Source organism: Phaseolus vulgaris, chromosome 4 (genome assembly GCF_051622355.1).
Source record: "Phaseolus vulgaris cultivar YP4 chromosome 4, ASM5162235v1, whole genome shotgun sequence".
Lineage (NCBI taxonomy): Eukaryota > Viridiplantae > Streptophyta > Magnoliopsida > Fabales > Fabaceae > Phaseolus > Phaseolus vulgaris.
In genome coordinates, this window is record NC_143501.1 from 32,442,252 (window position 1) to 32,467,390 (window position 25,139).

The 25,139-nt window shown below is 32.2% G+C and overlaps 2 protein-coding genes across 2 annotated transcripts; both read right to left on the reverse strand.

Annotated features, from left to right (window-relative positions):
• Nucleotides 1-1,960: 1,960 nt before the first annotated feature.
• LOC137837521 (RNA-binding protein 1) lies at nt 1,961-13,795 on the reverse strand. Its single transcript, XM_068646537.1, has 6 exons — nt 13,520-13,795; nt 11,507-11,646; nt 11,087-11,381; nt 10,910-10,971; nt 10,723-10,804; nt 1,961-2,321 (listed from the first exon to the last, which is right to left on the reverse strand). The coding sequence occupies exons 1-6, from the start codon at nt 13,596-13,598 to the stop codon at nt 2,218-2,220; spliced, it is 762 nt and encodes a 253-aa protein (XP_068502638.1). The 5' UTR covers nt 13,599-13,795; the 3' UTR covers nt 1,961-2,217.
• Nucleotides 13,796-23,299: 9,504 nt separating this feature from the next.
• LOC137837522 (U-box domain-containing protein 28) lies at nt 23,300-24,745 on the reverse strand. The gene has a single exon (XM_068646538.2). The coding sequence runs from the start codon at nt 24,713-24,715 to the stop codon at nt 23,492-23,494; it is 1,224 nt and encodes a 407-aa protein (XP_068502639.1). The 5' UTR covers nt 24,716-24,745; the 3' UTR covers nt 23,300-23,491.
• Nucleotides 24,746-25,139: the final 394 nt, after the last annotated feature.

A 25,139-nucleotide genomic window follows, 5' to 3' on the forward strand; every position in this document is an offset into this window, starting at 1 on the left:
ATTATATAAAAAAATTATAAAATATCTTATAAAAAGATAATTAATTTCTTACAAAGTGTGTTATATTAATTATGGGTGAGAGAATGCTTCAGTAAAAGAAAAAGAAAATGAAAAGGCCTTACCCTCAAAATAATCAATGTTCTACTGTTAATAAAATGTAATTTTTTGTTGAATTTAATTAGAAAGCATTCCCAATGTTAAATTGTTTTGTGATCTTCTTATCATGTATTCTCTTCTTTCATAAGTTTTATTTATATTTTTATATTACACTAAAAATATATCTAAAGTGATTTCTAATTGGAGGGTGTATGGAAATTAAACCCTAAACTTTCCAAATTAAGTTTTGAAGTTATGACCAGGTAACTTTTCTAATATTAGTTTTAAATATAATTCTTTATTACTGATTTATATTATAAATTTATAAAAATGATTATGTTTTCCTCTACATATTCACTTACTTATTTAATTTACGAAATTAAGTTATTTTATTGATGTTATTTGTAAAAAAAACTATTTACGATCATAATGATTATCTCAAATACTTTGTAATTAGAATATTATAAAAAAAATAGTTTTTCTATTATTACTTGTTTATCTTCATTTAATATAAATTTTAATAATAATTTTATTTTAATAATTGTATATCATTAAAAATGAGTCAATGCATATAGATTACTAAGATAGTGACTTCTTAACTATAAACAATAAAATATATTCACGATATTTGACTTCTAAATGTTCATGTTTTTATAAAAAGGTTAAAAAGTATGCAAATACAAAAAACAAAACAAAAAACTAAATATCTCATTTTAGTCTCTCATTATCTAAAATATATTTTATATGGCCATAGTGTTTCAAGAAAATTGTTTTATCTCTCATCTATAAAAGTTGAAACCATGACATATTTCTATAAATTTAAGATTAAGATAATTTTTTTCATGAATAAAATGTGTTTTCTATGACGTAAAAATATATTTAACCTTATTAAAAAGGTTATGTTAACAAATAACTATTTATATTTTAATAAAATGAAAAATTAAATTATCAACAATCAAAAAATGAACTTAAATAACAAAATCGTATTAAGTACAAAGCACGGTTATCTTAAAAACCTTGTCCCAAAACTTGAAGAACAAAATCAACTTAAATTCATGTAAACGTGCTTGTTACAAATGGAAGGTCCATAAAATTTTCAAAAGTTCAGTTATTTTTACAAAACACGTAAGGATTTCCATTAGTGAACATGTAGAATCTTAAAGTCATTTTTTTCATAAACTAAAATGATAAAATAGAATTTTTATATTCATAGGAGTGCAAGAAGAAATCCTCTTATATGTAAGATGCAAGTAACCACCAAAACCAACAAGCAAAGTCATTGATTTTGAAATTTTCGATCGTCTTTTTTCTAGCGAAGTGAAGCTTAAAAGCCCTAGTGAAAAACTAAAATCTCATTCTAACCCTGAGACTACAAATCTGTTTCTGCACAAAATTAAGTTGAATTCATGTGATAAATTCCTTGGCTATGACCAATACACAAATGGGGATTTTTTTTTCAGAAACGTCTTCAGATGACGCTGATCAAATACTAGAAAGACTTTAGCCAATTTAGGTTAAAAATATATAACCACGAATAGTTGTGGAAAGGTAACATCTCTTTTCCAAACTTTTGGAAAATTAAATTTTTGGAACAAATATCTCTTTGATACATTCCTATGCTACATACAGAACTTCGAGTATGTTGTCTTGCAGAACTAGTGATTATTTACCTGAAGGCCACCGATAGAAGGGAACATCTTTTTTTTCAATAGCCTTCCCTTGTCTACTTAAACTATTGGAATCATAGCCTTTTACACTATTACAGTAACCCCCAATTTGCACATACCAAAGTGCGATATGAACATTACCAGGATACTTGATAACCAAAGACAGTTATCAAATAATAATTTGGGCAAACAGAAAGTAAACGCTACAATAAATCAGTTAATATACTAAAATTAACAAATAATGATACAGCAGAGTAATTGAATACATGTACTAAAAATCCACATTTGTTAGATTTTTGCTAATTGAAATTGTACTTTGATCTCAGCCTGTAAATATTTTTATGCATTTCAAATGCCCTAATAAGGTTGTAGCCGGAGGGAACAAATAAAATTGCATTTGGAGTATCGTCCCCAATATGATGGTATAAAACTTAGGTGGTCTATGAGAACCAGCTTATCTTTTACCCCGAGATGCAGGTCCACTTCTTGGACCAGGATACCGAGAAAACTGAAGCCGCAAGTGACTGGACTCAGGATTGAGTTCATCAACTTTATAACCTGTACATCAACCACAATGTCAGTAAACACCAAGCAGTTTTCTGTACCAAAATATCTGAACTCGTTAAATATAAGAAACTGTTACATTTCCCAACCATGGGACCACAGCTGACCACAGTAATCATTCATACACATGCCACTCACTGTATTCTAGTTTATCATCCTTATTCATTTTTGGTTCAAGTCATTTACTTAATATTTTTACAGAACTTAAATTTCCTTTAATAACTACAAGATGAACAAAAGCCTTGTACACACTAGTTGACATATGCTACATTGATCACACAATGCTATACAAGTCTCTAAGACCAAATTTTTAAAATATTTATTTGTAACAACTTCATCAAGTATACTTGGTTTTCACGACAACAAACCATACAATCTGCTATCATCACCGGCTACTTCTGTCTGCCTCTGTACATGTCCAAACTAACTTATCCAATTTTCTGTGATCTCTATCCTAATCATTGCTACGAGCCAAACCCAAACCCGTCCCCTTACCCAGCCAATGTGTCTCACATCACACATCTCCAACAGAAACCCCGCAGCCTGCAGATCATACCTGGGTTATTCTTGCCCCCTACTAGGATTTTGTCCAGTGGTTTGATAGCCGCCACTACTGCTTTGATTGCACATACTGAAGAATCTATTACATTTTCAAGGAACATTCTGTGCCCGCACCCCTCACAAAATGAGGTTGCTAAACACAAAAGCATCTTAGTAAGATTACGTAGACTCTTCTCCTTCATGGGAGATACTGTCTTCACATTGTGCTATCTCATTAATCGCACATGACATCTTTTCTCCTAAATAACCAGGTTCCTCATTCTTACGTTTTTACCTCATACATATCTTCATGCAATCCCTCCTAATGAAGTTGATTCGACGTGCTTTGTTCACAATTTAACTTCAGGTATTGACAAACTCTCAACACAGTACATTAAATGTGTCTTCTATGTTAACAGTCACCATAAAGTTTATTGTAGTTTCTCTCCAACCTTCAAAAATATTTTATATTGATTTGTCTTATTTTTTAGTCTTCTATTTTGATAATTCTAATTCTTCTGACAAAATGGAGTCTCCTGTCATAAAAAACCCTTACTTTTGTTCCATTTCCATCTGTTTCTCCAGATGACCTTGTGGTTCCCCTAGATGTTACCAAAGGAGAGACCCATTAGCAACCCTTCAAACATATCAAGCTCATGACAGTAATGTACAAGCTCCTGTGACAACTCATGATGATGTAGAGCATGACATGTTGACTCTTCACAAGTACCTTCTTCATAAAAGAATTTGGGTCTGCCTACTGAACTTGAATGGCCTATTTCTATGAGAAAAGGTATTTGACTCAACCTAATGTCTATGCGTTCTCTATTTTATACTAGAAAATACCTTGGTCTCATCTCTTATAGTTCTTACTCTAGTAGTCGTTGTACCATACATGTCCTATACAGCAAGTGTAAATCATGTGAGACCTTTCCTTTTCAAAATCATCCATAACAATTCTCATGACACTCTATCATAGGTTTTTTCCAAGTCAATAAAAATCATGCAAATATTGTTCAATATCATTCCGTCAACCTAAGTAAAAGATAAATGATTTTATTGTAGACCTTCCTGGCATCAAAACAAATTGTCTTCAATCCTCACATCCTTTAATTCTTGCACAATCACTTTCTCACAACTTCAGAGTGGTTCGTACCTCAATATAATCAACACAATTCCAAACATATCCCTTTTGTTTTTAATATACCTTCACCTGCCATTGTTGTATTTCTCAAAGACTCAATAAATAACTAACTGAACCAAACAATACCATGCTCTCCTATACACTTTCAAACTTCGATAGGGATATCATTCAGGCAAACAATTTTCCCATTATCCACCCTTTAAGCCTTTTTTTACCTATCCTATTAGAATTATATTATAGTAAACCGAATTTTGTTTGCCATGGGAATTTCAGTCCTTCCATTTTACAAGACAATCATTGCCCGTCATTAAAAGCTTAGAAATTTAATTCAACTCTCTGATATTTTGATTTATGACCAAAACCTTTTTATTCTTCATTAATACATCTTACTTGTTTCAAAACTCTCATTTTACCTTTCCTACTTTTGGCAGCTTAGTTATATACCTTGCGTTCTTCATTCTTAGTCTCAAGATATATGAAAAACTCTTCAAAAGCTTTAGATTAGATTCACTTAACTTTTCTTGTCTCATTTCTAGCATGATGATACCTTGCTTAATTTTGGCATTATTGCATCCATGTAAAAGCATTCAATTTTGTTTCTTTGTCTCAAACACTTTTTACCACTATTCGTTATCCCTCAACCTAATCACATTTGGTTCACTCAAGGCTACTCAATCTTCTTATAGACTTCTTATCCTAAATAAGGAAATATTACCTTGTTTGAATTAACATCAATAATCAAAAGCATGTGTTAGTAAGACTAAAGAAATAACCTTGTGATCCAAACAACTCTTTTATCAACACATCTAAACATAAAGAAATCAATCGACGACCTTAACCCTCCACTCTTATAAGTGATTACATTTTCCTCCTACTTCTCAAAACGAGTGTTCATAATCCTACAATCGTAAGCCATATAGAAATCAAGACTAGTATGTCCTTCCACTTTAAGTAATGCAAAACAAAAACAACAATGAGCTCCAGAATTGTGTCACTACCAACAGTTTATATTAATACTAATTTTATATCTTAATTAAATATAGAAGTTGTTAAATTACATAAACAAGGAACAAATATTATATAATCAACAATATCCAGGTTTTCTATAACTATTAATAATGAGGATTCTATTTGTAACTGCTTTTTTAGTGTACATATTATGTTACACGTTTTACCCTTTTGAATATAACCTATTTTATTTATTTTATTATTATTTGTAAGAAAGTTACCAAACCATTAATAATAAGGATTCTTTTAATAATTGCTTCTTTAGTATATACATTTGTTAACTGCTTATGTTTTTCTTGTATTGATTTTTTTATTAATCAATATAAAATTTACTAATATTTTTTTATTTGAATAATTATTATAATGTTTAATTTTTAAATGAACTTTTCTCTATTTTATCATCATAAAAAAGTGGACTCACGGCCGCTTAAGCGCATGTATTTCAACTAGTATATATGTATTATTAAGAATTTCTTTTATTTATTCATATCTTTATTATTAGGGGATACCAAATCTCCTTTATTGTATCAATTTCATTTTTTCAATATTGTATATAAAGCATTTATGGTGCCTCAGAAACACGATCTCAGCTTAATGTCTCTTTTTCCTATAGTTTAGCATGGTATCTAGAGTCTTTTTCAGAACTGTGTTGGTCTAATAGACTCACTATCACCAAAGGATCTGCTTTTGTGCCATCCTTCGTTTCAGATTGGCGTGTATTGTTCTAGGAGGTTTTTAGACGTTTTCTTTAACAAGCACAAGGTTGGGATCACACGACACCAATCTATCCAATTGTCCACACACCCTCATGCACATCTTCTCTCCCATTCTAGCCTCAACTCCGACCAGTGCGTGTAGTAATGCGTAACGACCGATCAGCATGTTCCAAAGTTGCCTCCTCCATGCGCTCCTACCTATATGGTGGCGACTCCATGAGAGGGATGGTTCAAAATAATTTTCTCTCTCCTTGGATTATTTTACTATAATTTCTTTAATATTTAAAAGAAAAAAAAAACTCTTCTAAAACCACATCAATATCTAGAATAGATTCTCTCTTTTTTTACCATATTGTTAGTATTGAGAAAAAGGACAAGTCGAAGTATTCAACATGGGCTTCCAAAATTGGGTAAAGGTTAAGTGGGTTGGGCTACAAATCCCATTTTACCACAAATGTTGAATATGTTCCAACAGAACAACATGACCAATGGATAAAAATTAACATTCAATTATACAGTGTTATTAAATCTACTATTCACACCTCACCAAAACATAGTTTCCATCCCGACTTGTGGTGAGGCATGTTCCCTTTATACCAAAGACACATAAAGTTTGTATTGTGGGTGCCAATATTCTTGACACTTCTTGCTCCACGAAAATTTAAGGGTCGTATGTTTGCTTATTTGGGCGGCTTCATGTTGTCATACATAATTTTAGTGAGCTCCTTTAACCATCTACGGATGTAAAGAAGGAACTTGAGAATTGCAGTACATTTCTTATGTCCTTCGGCTAATATGGCTAGCCACAAAAACTTGCTACCCATGATCGGATTTTGGACTCCCTGGTAAACCCTACTATAATGACTTCATCATCTACACTCCTCTATATCCCTCAAAAAATAAGCACAGAGACACATGCTTTGAATGAGAAAATATTGTGTTTGCATCACAAGGTAATAACTTTAGACACCTTAACATGGGTAGTTCTAAAACTTGTCCCAAAGTGTAAGCATTGTCATGACATTGAACATACCATTCATAAGTATTGGAGGCTACAAGAGAACCCCCCTCATTCCCCCAATATTGTCAAGCCTCTACTATTGAGTCATGTGTTGCTCCAATACCACTAGTTGATGAACCTCGTAGGACTCCGACAACACATGAAGACTTTATCAAATGGTGAGACACCAATCTACTAGCAACTTTGCTTTGGCAGCACACACTGGTAACTCATGCTTGTCTCTCTCAATCTTCTCTTGGCCCTTGGGTCATTGACTTTGGGTCATTGACTTTGGTGCAATTGATCATATAGCAAGTAATTGTTCTCTTATTAGCATTTTTACTACTACTAATTTGCCTTTGATAAATGAAATCAAAAACAAAATTTTGGTATATCTATACGTGCTTTTCGTAGTAACAATACTCAACTATTTGTCTCACCAATTTTCTGCATTAAATGATATTCTTCATCAAACTATGTGTCCTCATACCCCTCAACAAAATGGAGAGTCAAACACAAAAATAATCATATTGAAACTACATGTTATCTCATTAATCAAATGTCATCATTTGTTCTTAATGTTTGGGTATCCCACTCTACCTTTTTCTCCATTCCCCTCTATCTAATCATCCTCCACATATTCTTTGTCCACGTGTCTTATACCTAGTAAAGATAAGCTGTCTCAATTGTTCAAATCTCTTCATGGGATATCATTGTTCAGAAAGAGGGCATCAATGTTTCTCTCGTTACCTCAATTGATATTGTCTACAAACGTCATACTATACACTTGTTCCTTCTAATGACAACGTATGTAGTCACTTTCCCACCAATGTCAATATTCCTTCACCACCACTAGATCACTCTAACTCAAGATGCTTTAACAACACCTCTTCAAGTATATGAACATCGTTGACCACCTATTGAATTCCAATATGGGACCCATCTTTAATTGATAATGATATAGTGGAGGATGTGCATGATCCTTCCCAATCATTGTCTTTCATATTGGACCTAGTCTAATCTAAAAATGACTAGCCTATTATTATTCAAAAAGATACATGTTCTACTTGTAATTCTTCTCACTATACTAACCTTAGTTATTGTCAACTTTCCATCATACATTATACTTGTTTGTCCTTGATATCTTTTACTCCTATTCCTAAGCCCCACGATCAAGATTAGCAACAAGCAATGATCAGTGTTATCTCTTTTCAGTTATGGCGCGCCATGGTGGAAGGCGGTGGCGGATTTTCTTACCACCGCCACAACAAGACGGTATCGATGCGGTTTTCCCAAGGTGGCCACTTTTCGCATCTCGGGATGCTAACGGAAAACGAAAATATCGAAAAAGGCAGAGAAAAAGACTATGGCAGCGGCGCAAGGAGAGCTAGTACGGTGGCAGCGGTGGCGGCGCACACTGTAACAATGGCAACCCACGCTGTAACGGTGGCAGAAAATGAAGGGATCGTGCGGCGCATGAAGAAGATGAAGACCCTAAACCTAATTTTGAAAAAATCTAATAAGTTTGGGCCAACATTTAACTAATAAAACCCTAAAACCCTAATTATTCAAATAAAATTTGAATGTGTTGTGGCTGCATGAGCGGTTAAACCTAATTAAGAGTTCAAAACCTAGTTAAAACTAGGTTTTGTTGGGCCTATTTTTGGCCCATTTAAAACATTATACTTATTGCAATCCACAATACATTTTTTTATCTTTGCCACAACACCTTCCGCCATAACTCATTATATTTTCCGTTATAACTTTATAAAGGATTTACAGGGTCTCCGATATGATCCGTTATCCGATATCAATAACACTGGCAATGATTGATGAGATATGTGCCCTTTAAAATAGTTTAGGAGTTGATTCCTCCAACTAACAAATCAATTGTTAGGTGTCAATGGTTGTACACTCGTAAACAGGACATGATCGTAAAATTGGTCGCCATAAACTCTATGGCGAAGATTATGCTAGCACCATCTCTTTTGTTGACAAAATGACATCTATTCAACTTTTATTTTCCATTATAGCTATTCACCACTAGACTCTTGTTTCAGCTTGACATCAAAAATGCATTTTTGCATGGTGATCTTGATGAGAAAGTTTACATGGGGCAACCTCCTACATTTGTCGCTTAGGGGGAATCATCTAAGGAGGTATCTAATTCATTGTCATTTTCCTTGAGAATGTATCTATGTCTTTGATTTATTGTCATTTTCCCTGAGAACATATCTATCTCATTGTATATCTGGATGACATTGTTATCATAGAAAATCATATGGAGGGTATTGTCCAACTAAAATAATAACATGCTCAAAACTTCTGGACAAAAGTCCTTGGTATAAAAGTTGTGAGGTTCAAGGATAGTTTGGTCATATATAAGAGAAAATATGCTTTGGACATTCTAGACAAAACAGTGATGTTTAAATGTTAAATTGGTAGACACATCAATGAATCCAAGACTCAAACTTGTACTTGACCAAGGACAGAACCATATTTTGATCCTGGGTGATACAAAAGATAGTTGATAAGTTAAAATTACCTCATTGTGACTCATCTTGGCATTGCCTTTACAGTGAGCACAACAAGTCAATTTTTTAACTCTCCTTATCAAGTCCAGTGGGATGTAGTCATTCGGATCTTATAGCGTATTAAGAATGCTCTTGGAAAAAAAGCCTCATTTATGAAGACAAAGGTAATAATAAAATTATTAGGTGTTTTGATGATGATTGGGTAATATCACCAAGATATAGATGCTCCACTTCAGGGTATTGTTAACTTATAGAAGGTAATTTAATATTGTGGAAAAGCAAGAACCAAAATGTTGTGACAAGATCAAGTGCAAAAGCATAATACAAGGCAATTACATTAGTTACCTGTGAGGTCATATGGCTAAAACAACTATTAAGAGCTTAAATTTGAAAAAAGTTCCCAAATGCACCTTATGTGACAACTAGGCAGCATTACACATTTCTTCTAATCTTGTCTTTCATGAGGACCAAACATATTGAGGTGAATTATCATTTCATAAGAGAAGAACTGGAATCTAGAGACATCACCACTAGATTTGTCAACTGTAGTGAACAGTTGGCTGAAATAATCCCCAAGTCTCTAAGAAGACCAGGAATGGTTTATACTTGGAACAAGTTGGGCATATGACTTAAATGCTCCAACTTGAGGGGGAGGGTTATAATTATAGAAATAAGGAGCAAACTTATGATAAAAAATATCTGGATTATATATGTATTATTAGCAACATTTTATTTATTTCTGTATCATATCTTTATTATCAAAGGATATCAAATTTCCTCTATTTATTGTATTGATTCCATTTTTTCAAATATAAATAAAACATTTTTGTTGTCTACAAAACACATGGTTTTAGCTCAATGCGTCTCTCCTTCCTATAGTTTAACAAAAGCAAATCATAAAATATAGAAACTAATCCCAAGAGGTAATCAAATAACTCTAAAATATTCTAACATGCAATAAAAATGTTATGAGATGCTTTACATATATTCTAACAGTTTTATCATTGGGACACAAACATGCTCACATCAATAGCCATTAGTACAAAAGATTCAAACACACAAAGGCAGTGTTTGACAGGTATGGTAGAACAGGATCAAATATAGTATATGGGATGTCTTTGGTGCGTTTTGAAATAAGCATAACAAGAAATGAGGATCAAATTCAGTTCCAAAAAAAGGAAGGCATTTTAAATATAAACCAGAACCAAATAAGGTCCAAGAGTGGTAAATTTCAGAGTGGCATTTTGGTTTCACTAGAGGGTGTGGAACAAACAAGAATGGAGCAGAATGTTCCCATTTGATTCTATTTGCACAGTATATGCTGCCTGAATGCTCTCTAATTCGTAACAGTCATCAACACTTCATTTCATTCTAAAATGTTGCAGTTATGTGATTTACAAAACCAAAACATAATTTACTTTTATATCAGCAGGTAACAAACAGTACAAAATACCTTGCAAGGCACTCATAGCAGTTGCTGCACAAGCTGGATTTGCAAAGTCCACGAAACAAAGGATTAAAGGGTCTCCACCACGCTGCAATGAACAAGCATTTCAGCACAAAGAGGATGCAACTTATGGCCAATCAACTAAATAACCAAAAGATGACAAGCAAGCATCTGTTGCAAATAGTACACTTACATGTTTGGATTCTTTGCTCACAAGTCTCACTTCTCTATACCCAACAAAAGGGCGGAAAATATCTAAGGTGATGTCAAGGAATGTGAATAACTGAACTAAAACCAATGTAACTCAGAAATAGATGAAAAGCAAGAAGATTAAATTCCTAAGCATTGCATCAGAATAAAAAAAGGATACGAGCTACTTCTCTTCTTGTGCTATCAGAAGGGAGACCTTCAACATACAAAGTGCTAGAAGCATCTGGAGGTAGAGGTACCGTCTCAGGTCCAGGCCTGGAAACAGCATCTACAGGTAGCTGACCACCATAATTAACAACCCGTCCATTTGGTGCTAGATCTGGACCACCACCCCCATGACGCCCCATGGCAGCAGGATCAGCTAGTGAATGGCCTGATAATCCACCACCGCCACCCCTAGCCAACCCAAGACCACCAACCGTACTGGCTTCCCCAGAAGCAAATGAAGAAATTTGCTGTATAAACAAACAGGATGCATGATCTCATAAGCAAACAGTGAAAGACCCAAAAAACAGTAGTGAAAGTGCCCAAAAAACCAACACTGAAATATTTAAGAAAACAGAGCAAGATGAAGTGTTACCCCCCCACTCTGAAGGTAGCGGTCATAAGCAGTTCCAATTGTTTTTGTATCCTTTATCATTCGGTGACCAGTACGGTCATCATCACGAGCAATATAATTATGCATCTCATTACCTGAAGACAGACCAGAAGCGGGCATATCTGAAATGAAAAAATAAAATAACATTAAAAAAATGTAATTGATACAAATCATTTCTCTAGAAAAGCGCACTAAAGGTGTAAACAGCATGTTGAAAAATCTCCATCATATATGATTCCTATTCATACACTGCTATAGAATGAATAGAATTGTAGAATATCCATTTTTTATGCAGCTTCATGAAACCTAAAATAAGGTTGGCTGACACAGGAGAAAGATGTCATTACCTGTCAACTCATACACCATCAGAATATCAAGATTCAATATATTAAAAAGAACTAATAAAGCAAAAATGTCATACACAGAAAATGTTTTAAAACGAACTGTACAAAGAGGGAAAATATACCACACAACAAAAGCTTCCATGAACTACACTTTCTGGACCTAATAAGCCTAATTGTACATAAAATAAAATTTAACTAATCCAGGAATCCACATATCCAACCTAACAGCAAGAAAAATTAGTAAACCTATAAATTTTATTTCAACGATATTGGAAGAAAACAACTTGAAAAAAGAGCAACAATGCAACCAGGTCAATAAAAGGGAACCACATTTCCCCAAATATCTCTTATTAGAAGATGGAAACAGAAAAATACACTTCTTCCCATCCAAAGAAAGAGAACACGTTCTTTCTAGGTAAACTACATGAGGCTCCCCTGTTACCTTACCACAATGGTCAACAAGAAAAAACCCACAAAGCCAAGGTGCCAAAAAGGGGAAAAGTGAATAAACCAAGCCAAGGCTGCAATGGCAAATTCAAGAGAGAGGACAGGAATGTGAGGTTTCAAAGTTGAATTCGCAAGATCTAGATAATAAAGAAGCACCAGTAACAAATGGAAATGCAAACATTGCCTTGTGAGGTTGGATTTTCTCTTTTTTGAAATGGACTGAAATCTGTGGAATTTCTAAATTTTGATCAGAAAATAACCTAAAATGGAAGATTGAAGACAAAATAAGCAAAGTTTATAGCCATAAATGTGTAGGGAAATGCGAGAAAATGTGTATGTGTATGCATGGGTGTGAGATAGAGCTCTCTCAAAGCTCAATGCAGCAATGCAAAGGAACAATTAAAATGGACTCCAGGTGGCTTATATTATATATACAATCCAATATGCAACGTAACTAACTTGCAACTAAATTTGTAATTACTAACTATTTATTTAATATGTATCATTCCTTTTATTTGACAATTGAGTTTTCCTCAAATGAGAGGGTATCATGCAACCTTCCAATCATTCCTGATTCACTTCTACAAGCAGACACAATTTTATTTTTCAGTGTATTATGAACAAAATATTACACACCCCTCCCCCAAAACTCCTCAATCCAAATATAATGTGTAGCAAAGGAAATAGACACAAGAATAAGAGAGGGTCAACTTATTTATTAGGACTCCCCATTATCTAAAAACAAAAGGAAATCCAAATAAGTAGTATCCCAAACCTAAATTGAATTTTCACACCAAATAACCCTATGCAATGCCTAAAGTCAAAAAGGCGTTTGTTTTTCTACATTGACAAAAACTTAACAAATTCTGCTCGACAAGAACTGATCGATTGTCTTCCAACAATAACACAATGATCCCAACACACACCAAGTTAACAAACGCCCCACAAATCAAGCATCATTAAACAACAACAAAACCACTCAAAACGCAGTCCATATAAGCGAGAAAACGCAAGTAAAATTGACAGTGCAAGCAAATTGGCAACGTTTAACGCGCAAGCAAATTGCGACAACCAACAACAAATAAATTACAAATAAAACAGAAAATTGCGCAAACTTTCACAACAATTAAAGAGAAAGGGGGCAAATTGCACAAAAAAAAAACAAGGCTGTAGCACAAAGAAAATCGAGGGATGAGAGAAAAACCGTAGTCAGAACGCGGTCGCTTAAGCATGCCGGAATGAGGGAGAAGCGCCTGTTGCCGATTCCAATAACCGTCCGTCATGGCCGAAGAAATCCTAATTTTTTTAAGTTAGGTATTTGGGGAATGGTGGAAACCCTAACCCTAGGTGTAGTTTGCGTGTTGCTGCTGTTGGTGTCGAAAACTGACTCAGTTTGATCTGTGATGGGACTAAGGACTGAGGAACTTCACTGCAACACTTGGGCAAAATTAATGGTTCGCTAATTATGTGCCTGTGTTTTGTTTTAATTTGAGATGATGCAGGGTTTATTAATTACTTAATATTGTTTTTAATAAATAAAAACTAAATTATTTACTAATGAATAGTAGTTAAATATTTTTTTATTTCAAAATAATAAATAGTTTTTTTCTTAAATAACAACTACATCATTTTTTTAATACTATTTCTATAAAATTATATTATTTTTTATTTTTAATTATTTATTTATAAAATAATAAAATTTAAAAAAATATAAATGCACATTATTGTGTGTGACGAATGGTTGATATATATATATATATATATATATATATATTTATTTATTAATATGTGTTCTTCTCTCATGATATTATAAGTCATAATAGATTATATGATATAAAAATTGTTAATTAGTGTAGACTTTTTTAATTACCTATTTTATCTTTAGTTATAAATATGTTATGTGTGAATTAAAAATATTATTTTTTATAATAATATGTAAATGAGAAGGTTTATTGAGAAAGTGACTTGTTATGTGAATAAATATTTAAAAAATGGAAGTTTAAAGAGAAAATATACCACCTTTTGAGAGTTGAAAAGTATAGTGTTAGTTTACTGAAAAACATGTGAATTAGTTTATATTTTTCATTATTTGAAAAAAAATACCAAAGTAGAAAAAAAATATTTACTGAACACAAATAAGTAAAAAATAAATAAATGTATCATTTGAAATATAAAAGGTCTTTTAAAAGAATCATGTAAAAATTTTAGAAGGTGTCTTATAAAAAGAATCATGTAAAACTTTTAGAAGGTGTCTTATAATGTGGATTAAAAGGAGTATAATTTAGAGTGCAAAGAATATTCATATATTTATTACTCACCTAAAAGATGTCATAAGATTAATTATGAACACTACTTTAATCCTGTATAAAAAGTAATTAAAATTAACCATACGGTTAGATGTGATTAATTAAAATTTTACTTAAATGGGCATAATGTATTTTTTTTGTGAAAATAAATATTTAAATTTATTTAAATAACTATTAATTATGGGTTCCTTTTATTTGAACTAATAATTTCTAGATTTTAAATTTTTAAAAAATCAATAAACAATAAAAAAATATATATATAAAATAATAAATTTCAATACAATAATTAGATTTGAAATTGGTTTATCATTATAGCTTTCATACATGTTAGTTGAAGTGAGGCTCTTTTCTAAACTAAAATAAAATAAAAAGTAAATGCAATTATTCAAATCAAAATTCATCTAGTTAAATTCAAAATTATAAAAAAAAAAAGTAGAAAAAGAACAAAATAATGTAATATTATCTCTTCTTGTAGTTGAATCTTCCAAGTTTTTGTCGAATACTGTATAAAAAAATTATTCAACCACTTTCATATTTTACTTTTCAAATATTCGATTTATAGATATTTTTGATTTATAGATATTGAATTTTGATTAACTATTTATAAGAAAGGTTTTATCACCAATCATTGCACGGTGTTTTAGATTTACTGCTATTTTTAGAATTAAATATTTTTTTCTTAGTAAGAATTTCATTTTTCATTAAGTAAATATTACAAATTTTTGTCAATTTTTTCTGAGTTCAAGGCCTTGATTGATTAAATTAATGAATTGTATAAATTAAAAATCTTCAATTAATTGAAAATGGTAGGTTTTAAATATAAACATAAAGTTTGACTGAAATAGTAAAAATGTATACTTTCAACTTGGAACTTGGAACTTCAAGTAATCAAAAGAAAGTTTGATCATTTTGTTAACATGATAATTGATCATTTTTTCTTTGCAACATAATTAAAAGGAGGGCAAAAGAAAGTAGCATAAAATGCTAGCTTTACATTGGCAATATAAATTGGCAAGTGTTTCTAAGTTGTTTCATTGTTACTGTGAATTAAATAATGTCAATTGATTCAAATGTTTCAAATAAAAAAGAAGAGTTATTCACTTTAGTGTGTTGTTCTTCTTCCTCCCATTGAATCAAGGTATTTCTCATATACGATGAAGAAAATTCTCAGATATGACACCATATAAAAAAAAATAAGTTTAGAGCAATTACTTATGTAAAAAATTTGTAGCATTTTTAACTCATTCAACTCATCTAGAAAACTTTTAATATCAGGTAGATGTTGGTACCTTACAACATCTAGCTACAAGGTCCATTCACCTTCCTCAACAAGTAAATCAATCTCACTTTCATTCTAGAAAATATGACTTTTTGTTTATCCTTTTTTCAGTTTTGTGTTTTTTATTTTCCATTTGATAAGCCTTACAATACCTGATTTCTTTTGTATTAGATTGGATTACAGTATTATGTTGGGAGGCTTCAGTTTTTTTCTTATGTTGGGTTATAATTTCAAAATTGTTTTCTATTTCCTGATACATTGAAAGTTATTTGTTTTATTAGATTTAATAATTATAAGTAGACAGTTCTTTGCTTCTAAAAGGCAAGTAAGAGTTGTTAGCTTCATTTTTAGCTCAAATTTGTGTTACATGGAGAATAATAAAGAAAATAGATTTAATAGATTGTAATTGTATAGTTTTTTTGTCGACCTATTTGCTCTTCTTTCTAGTAGCAATTTAAAAGTGAGATTATATCATATGTATGGAGTTTCACTTATGCTCATATTAGGATAAGATTTTTCTAACAAGTACATAACATACGAAGAAAAAAAGTAAAACAAAAAAACATTCCAAAACTAAAATTAGTTTTCAGATATCTTTTACAAATTGTTTTACTTATCAACTGATAATTTTAACTAATGCGAAGTTTAAGAATTTTCTTAGTTATGAAGATTTTGATGCATACTTAGTTTTTTTTTCTCAAAACTTTTTATCCTAGGTGCACCATGGTTGCTTGATTCTTAATTAATATTGATCCAATCCTACTAATATTGATCAAATTTTGTGCACAACTTTCTACTTGTTCGTAGCTCCCTCTAGGTTATTCCTTCTAAAAGAAGCTAGTCCTAAACACCTCAAGAGTTGGCCAAGCCTCTCTTTATTACACCATTATATCACTTTCTCCAATTCTCCTCTATCAGTTCACAATTTTTGTAAACCCTAAACAAAAATGCGGTGACATTTTTGAAAATATTTTGACACATATTACACCGGTTGGGTAACCCAACCAATGTAATATACCATGCTCAGAAACAAAAAAAGAAAGTTAAAAAAAATTAAGTATGAGCATGGTATATTACACCAGTTGGACTTTCCAACTGGTGTAATATATGTTGCTCTAAACAAAAAAAAAATCAAATATTTAACTTTGAGGCAACATATATCACCCAACTGGTGTAATATACCACGCTCAAAAACAAAAAAGAAAGTTAAAAAAAAATAAGTATGAGCAAGGTATATTACACCAGTTGGACTTTCCAACCGGTGTAATAGAGTTTATCCAAAATAAATAAAAAAATCAAATATTTAACTCTAAGGCAACATGTATTACACCGGTTGGATAGTCCAACCAGTGTAATATACCATGCTCAGGATAAAAAAAAGTTTTATTACTTTTAAATAAGATATATATAACATCGGTTGTGTCATACAACCAGTGTTATATATCTTTTTGATTTTAAAAAAATTATATATTACATCAGTTATTATGAAGATCCGATGTAATATACTTTTTACCCTATTTTCTAGCTCACGCCCGCACTGCTCCATTCACCCTACTTTTTGTCTTTGCCTCCTTTTGCAAACACTACAGACTCTTCCAGTGCCGCTTTCACCTACGCATTTTTCTTACTGCCACCACATTTTTCTTCCTCCACCATTGCCCCCAACAGTTTTATTCCTCCTCTTTGTTGCCCCCAACGACTTTTACTCCTTCGCTATATTTTCTTGCTTTTGGCGGTCATTGCTCTTTCTCTACGATTTTGTCACTCTTCCTCTTCGGTGCCACGGCTCTTTCTCTTTGTTGCCACCAATCTTATCGCTAATGCGCCTCCACATTGCCTCCATTTTCTTCGCCACACTACACTCATTGCCATCGCCACAACTCCTCCGTTCACACTCTAAGGTTAGCTTTTTATTTTCAAAGATTTGGTTAAGATTTCACACATTATTTGGGGTTGACAACCATGCAAGATGTCTTTGAAATCATCCAGGGTAATCAATTGTTGAACATCACAATTATTCAATAATGGATCATATAAGTATTCTTAATAATTACCTTAACAAATTACATGTCACTTAATCGAATAATGTTTCACGAATCATATTACTGATATTTATATTAACAATGTAGGTATATAAATCAGATAATTTTCAACATGGAAAATGTTGATATTTATGGTTTCTTAGAGCCCCAATCCATACAAAATTCTGGGAATAAAAAATATGATTGTCAAACTTACATTCAAAGATGGATTCAGACATCCAGAAAAAGGATTTCTTTTGCTCATTTTATAAATGGTTAAGTAAAACTTGTTACATTTTGATGGAGATCAAGATCAAGAAGAGAAAGAAGTCGAAGATGAAGATGCTCAGGGGATTATTAGCTCATCATCCTTTTTACCTCAAAGGATTACAAGGAGCAAATTTAAAGAATTAGGAAGTAGTGGTCAAATGTTTTCTCTTTTTGTAGTATCTTTTGTATAAAATTTAAAAATGCTTAATATAGTGTTTAGGAAGGTGCTAAGAGGGAAACCTAAAGATACCTCTTGTGTTACAAGGGAACTTTAGTTAGCTTCTTTTGTAAGCCTCTTGTACTTTCATGATCGGTCCTTCTCCTATATGAGGAGGGCTTGAGTCTTTCTAATACAAATTTGATATTTTGAGTACATAAATTCTCCCAAATTGGTGAGTGATTGAGAGACTTGTGTCTTTTCTTATTCTAGTCTTATCTTAAGAGCACTATTAGAACCTCAAGTGGCGGCATCTACACTCATCTTGAAGCTTTGCATCCTTCAAGTGGTGTGTTCCTCTCCAAGGACTCCAACCACATAAGTTCTCTTCTCCTTTCCATCTTATTCATCCATTTCCATTCCCAAATAAACTTAAAAACATGTCTTAGGCTTTTCTAGTCTTTGTAATCGGTTCATTTGCATTTTCTCTTACTTTTGTTCGGTGCAATTGATTCCTATCATGTTCTATTCGGTTCATTCGCTTCTTTTCATGTTTTTGTTCAGTTCATTTGCTTTCTAGGTAGTTTTAATCGGTTCATTTGCTTTCTTGTTCATTTTAATCGGTTCATTTGACAAGAAATAGGTTTCCATATGAGTTTTGGCTTGGTTGCTTATGATTTGGTGAGTTCTTGAATGAAAGAACATTGATCCAATTCTAGAAAAGTACCTAATCATATTCCAACTCAAGTTGAATTCATAACATGTCTATGAAACATCTTTATCTTGTTATTGGAATCATATCACATTTAGAGTTTACATAATTATAAAAATGACTAATGAAATGCTTTATACTAGGTCTCACTGGCAATTGATGTTTTGCCCATAGACAACATTGTTGTCTGGTTTAGTTCATTGCATAGGAAGTCAAGTCAAGATAGGAAGATTGTAGTACAAAGGTATGTTATTGTAAATTATATAATTTATTGTGAATTATTAATGATTTTTATCTTTTTAGTGAAATTAATGTGTGTAATGTCTTAGGGGGTAGATTCATTTCATTATCACAAAATCTACATTGGATTTATCCTAAGGTATATATTCACTTCTTCATTAAAATTATTAAGTTTTACTTTTATTAGTTCAATTAAATTAATTGTTACTTATATTTCATAATAGTGTAATAAGCAACAAGGAAACTTTGAATGTGGTTATTATGTAATGCATTGAATGTGGACCATAACACGTGTGAGGATTATATACTCTTGGGAGCAGGTATTATGTGATTTTAAACGCTCTAACTTCTCATTGTATATGCATATTTGTTAGTACGAACATTATTCAACTAACTTATATTTCTCAACTTTTTGAAGATACCGAGCCACTAAGCATACAAAGTCTTAAACAAATCCATCAAGAATGGACCAAGTACTTTCTACAAATTAGGAATGAAAACATGCAATGATTTGTAACTTTCTAGCATGTGTACATTTTCATTAGATGTAATTATACAATTTTGATTGGTTTCAATTGCATGTGTCTTTATATTTCTCTATATATACAAATCAATCTGACTGGTATTCTGGTTTTATTAAATTTACAGGTTTATAAATTTGGGAAAAATGACATTTTATTAAATTTATAAAAAAACTGTCACATTTTACACCGGTTAAAAGACAATAACCGATGTAATATGGAATATATTACACCGATTGTGACCTTAACTGGTGTAATATAGGGGCTCAATTCATTCAAAAAATGTGGTCCAAAGGCACATATTACACCGATTAAGGTCACAATCGGTGTAATATGGGAGCTCAACACTTTCAAAATGTTTGCTCCAGAGGCACATACTGTTGAACAAGATGTTTTGATGTCTCCAAATTCAAGAGGAAAGCTTGAAGACCTTGTTGTTTGGTGTGTGTGTTGTCTAGTTGTTTAAAACTTGTTAATTCACTCCTTAAGATGATCCAAGTTCATTTGAATCTTTAACCTTTTGAAAATATGAGTTTTCTAAAATGTTGTTGAAATTTCAACATGTTGTTTGAAACAACAGGTTGTTTTACTTAGTAGTTTTAACAGGTCGAAATTTCGAAACAACAAGTTGTTTTACCTTAGCAGTTTTTGAAAAAGGTTTTGAAAAGCTTGACTTTGTTGTTAAGCCAATTCAACCGATTGTTTCGACAAAACAATCGATTGTTTTCCTGAAAACCTTAACATAATTTTGTTAAGCGATTTTAATATGTTTTAAATGATCTTAACTAACTTGGCTCCTTTATTAAATGTTTTTGACCACTTGGTGGGCCTATATAAATGTGGTTTTACGCTCCTAATCTTGAAGTAAGAGAAAGAGTTTATCAAAACAATTTTTCCAAGATTTGAAAGAGCTTTGGATCATTCTTAAGTTTGTAGAATAGGATTGGGTTGTAATTCTAAACTTTAAGCTTTGAAATACCAAGGTGTATTCTATTCCCTTCCTTGATTACTTTATTTATGTAGTTGTGTTGCCAATGAGTGTTGTGTGTTCTTGAGGTGTTCAAGATCAACATTCTTGGGGTGGTTTGCCAAAGGTAGTGTGTTTCTTGAGGGGTTCAAGGTCATTACTTTGGTGTGTGATGTTTGTAATATGGTTTTGATTGCATAGTGGATTACCCAGTGATTTCTGGGGACTAGATGTAGCTCTTGATGTAAAAGTGAACCAGTATAAATATGTTTGTGTGATTCTCTCTTTCCCTGATCTCACATATATCTGTTTTAAGTTGTTTTTATTAACTGTTGATAAAAACAACCGATTGTTTCGACAAAACAACCGATTGTTTTTCTGATATCATCTTAAAACAATTTTGGGTATTTGTTTCCTTGATTCTTTTCTCTGAAATTCGACATTGAATTTCATTATACCATCAAAGTTTGCGAAAATCTCTTATAAACAATTCACCCCCCTCTTGTTTAAGGCCATATATTCTAACACATATTACACCAGTTGAGACTAGTAATCGATGTAATATACACCCAATGCACGTATTAACTTATTGACTCTAGTAACCGGTGTAATACACTACAAGAAAAACGCGAATTACATACGGATCAAAATCCGTATGTAAAATCAACATTACATACGGATATAATCTGTATGTAACTTTTGGCGCCATGGAGCGGGAAGGCTTACATACGGATTCAAAGAAAATTTAACCACTACACCAAGCAAATGCTTTAGTATGATTATGATTTTTATTATACTTATTATTATTAATAATATTAACAATATGAATATTAATATTAACAATATGAATATTAATAATATGAATATTAATAATATGAATATTAATAATATGAATATTAATAATATGAATATTAATAATATGAATATGAATATTAATATTAATAATATGAATATAAAATTAATAATATGAATATAATATTAATAATATGAATATTAATACTAATAATATGAATATTAATACTAATAATAATACTAATAATATTAATAATACTAATAATATTAATAATACTAATAATATTAATAATACTAATAATATTAATAATACTAATAATATTAATAATATTAATTATAATAATAATATTTAGAATAATTTAATTACAATAATAATATTAATGATAATATTTATAATAATTTTAATTATAATAATAATATTAATAATGTTAATAATAATATTAATAATAATATTAATAATAATATTAGTAATAATATTAATAATAATAATAATATTAATAATATTAGTAATAATATTAATAATATGAATAATATTAATAAATATTAATTATATGAATATAATTTATTTTATTATTAATAATAATAATTACATGAATATGTATAAATTATGTTAATAATAATAAGTATAATAAAAATGATAATATGACCAAAGAACTTGTCTGGTTTAGTGGTTAACTCTTCTCCTGGGTAGTGGAAGGACTTGGGTCCGTGTTATATGTAATTGACATTTTCTTAAGATTTTTAAAGGTAATTTTTTAAATTAATTCACCTCAATTGTGTTTTAATCATTCTTTGTTTTACAATATTAAAAATTATAATTAAAAAAATATTAAAATATAATTATTATTTATTATAAATATTTTTTATAAATAAAAAAATCAAGAAAATAAATTATATTAATAAAGATAAACGGGTAAAAAAATACATATAAAAAATGGTTATAAAACTATTACAAAGAGAATATATATCTAATCATTTATAAATTATAGAAATAAACATTTTATTTAGATATTTATGATCTAACAAAACTTAATGGTTGTCCACATCGAGTTTCAAAGATACACAATAAAATCCTAAAACCAATTAGTCACCTTAACATATAAACTTACTCTATCCTTTACCTCTTAATTCTGACTCATTGATTTGAGTATCATGTTTATCAGTTAGATAAACATTGACAAAACTGATATTAAATAAAATCAATTTTAATTAAAGTTAATTTTTAAGTAATGTGGTTTTTGTTTATTTTTTATTATAAAAATAAGTAACACAATTTAGTATAAAATTTTAATCTAACAAAAAAGTCACCTAAAATTATTGTAGCTGACTGAGTTTTGGATCCAAAATTAATTATTTCAACTTATAAATATGCAAATTTAGATAAATGCAATGCAATGTATACATGTGCACTTAACCCTAACATGAGGGAAGTCTTCTGCACCATCGATCTTAGAGAAGCATTCTCTCTCCCACGTTTTCAACAACAAATACTTAATACTTAAGTTATTTTTTTATATGTAAAGTACTGAAAACTATAGAACCTATTTCTGGTTGTAGGTAGATCCTTTTTCTCCATAACCTAAAAGTTCAAAACATTCTTTAGGTCATAAAAACTTATGTTTGGTGCATGAGTCCTTGATTCAATGATACTTGACAAAAACTTTATTTTCTTTTGTTTTGCTCTTTAATCTATGCATAAACTAGAATCAAACCCAAAAGTTCAAAACTATTTGTTCTATTGGAATATCATTATTGTCTCTACCAATATACATTTTGCTCCTTTTGTTTCTTTCCTTCCAATGAAAGAAAAGAGTGAAACCAAAATGGAACATTCTTTTGTTGCATGCTAAAAAGATGGTTCAACTATTCACCAAAAAGGAAAGTTTGTTCAACTTCATCAACATTACAACATTAGCAAGGTTTGATATGAGTTGTTTTGGTGTCATAGCTTCCTAGTTCCAACCCTAACCCGTTGTTCTTGCACGCACCCTTCAAAACCTTAATCAAATCCACACACATGCTCCTCACGTGCTCCTCCCACCCTCTCTGCATAGCCAATAAAATCACAGCGACGCCGTTTCGTTTTGCCACGTCATCCCTAACCTTCACGTTACCGCTCAAACAGCACAAGCTCCACAGCACCATCACCGCGTCCTCCGCCGCGGCCTTCGCCGCCTTCGTCACTCTCTCCACCACCGCCGCTGCACATGAAGGCTCCGCCACCATCGCCGCCCTCCCCTCCGCGCACGTCGCCACCACCGCAAGCACTCTCAGACACCTCTCCGCCGTCTTCGCCGACGAACACTCTTGTAACAATTTCGAAACCAATTCGACAACACCGCAATTAACTAGCTCCACCTTCGCGGAGCGAGTCACCGAAACGACGCCAAGAAACAACAAAACGGCGTCGCGTAACTCCTCTCCACCGTCCTTCAAAAATCCCGCTAACGAAGACAACAGCCCTTGCGTTTCTACAATCGATTTCGAGGACTGAAAATCGCGCGCGAGAAACTCCAAAACCCTAACCGTTTCAATCTTCGATTTCGCAGATCCGTTTCGCAAAACGAAAAGCATCGAATCAAAGCATTGTTGGCGAGCGTCGAGAATTAGCCTTCGGATTTTCTCTGGATTTCCGTTTTGTCGGAGGACCGAGTCGAGAAGGTAAATCGCGTTTTCCGACACGTCGATCCGCGAACTACATCCGGCCAGCGCGCGGACGATGGCGGCGTCGAAGCCGGGGAAGGAGGCGAGTTTCCGACGATTCTCGGCAGAGGATGTGGCGAATTCGGCGATTTTGGAGAGGGTTCCGGCGAGGTCATCGTTGCCGGTTTGTATTGGGCGGAGGAGAGAGCGGAGGTTGTCGGCGGAGGATTCGGGCGAAGGAGGGTCTGCGGAGAGGAGCCAGAGGCGGATGAGGCGGTGAAGGGTGAGATTGGGGATGAAGTCTTTAGAGGGAAGAACCTGCATGGTGGCGGGACACGTATCGTTTCCTGAGTCAAGCCAACGCTGAATGCTGGCGCGATCGTACGTGACGCCGGTGCAGAGGCTTACGGGGGAGCGCATCACGTCCATTGAAATTGGGCACCGAAAGAGACTCGGAACGGTGACGTATAGCTTCTCCCTTATCTTTGCCATTCTTTTCCTTTAATCGTTATGTTCTTGTTTTTTCTGTTATGCTTCTTTCTCTTGGTTTCTCACAGCACAACACAACACAACACAGTGTAAGAAGAGAAAGGGGGTATTATAATACAGACACACTTGACACAGTGGTCCATTTAAGCGGGTGTGTGGTCTTTGGTCAAAGTTTTGTTTCTAATAACAGTGGGACTCTTAACTGGAAAATATGACAGAGTGGGAGGGGTGGTATTCAAGAGGAAAACGACATCTTTCATTGTTTGACCAATCCTCCAAATATTTTGAAATTTTTGAGGTCCAGTTTTCTACAGATGCTTCACCATATCATCTTAAACGGTCATTCATTTTCTTTTCTTCTATTTTCTTCAATGCTAACACAATATCGCATTATTATCATTATTTATTGAAACCAAGAAACGGGGTT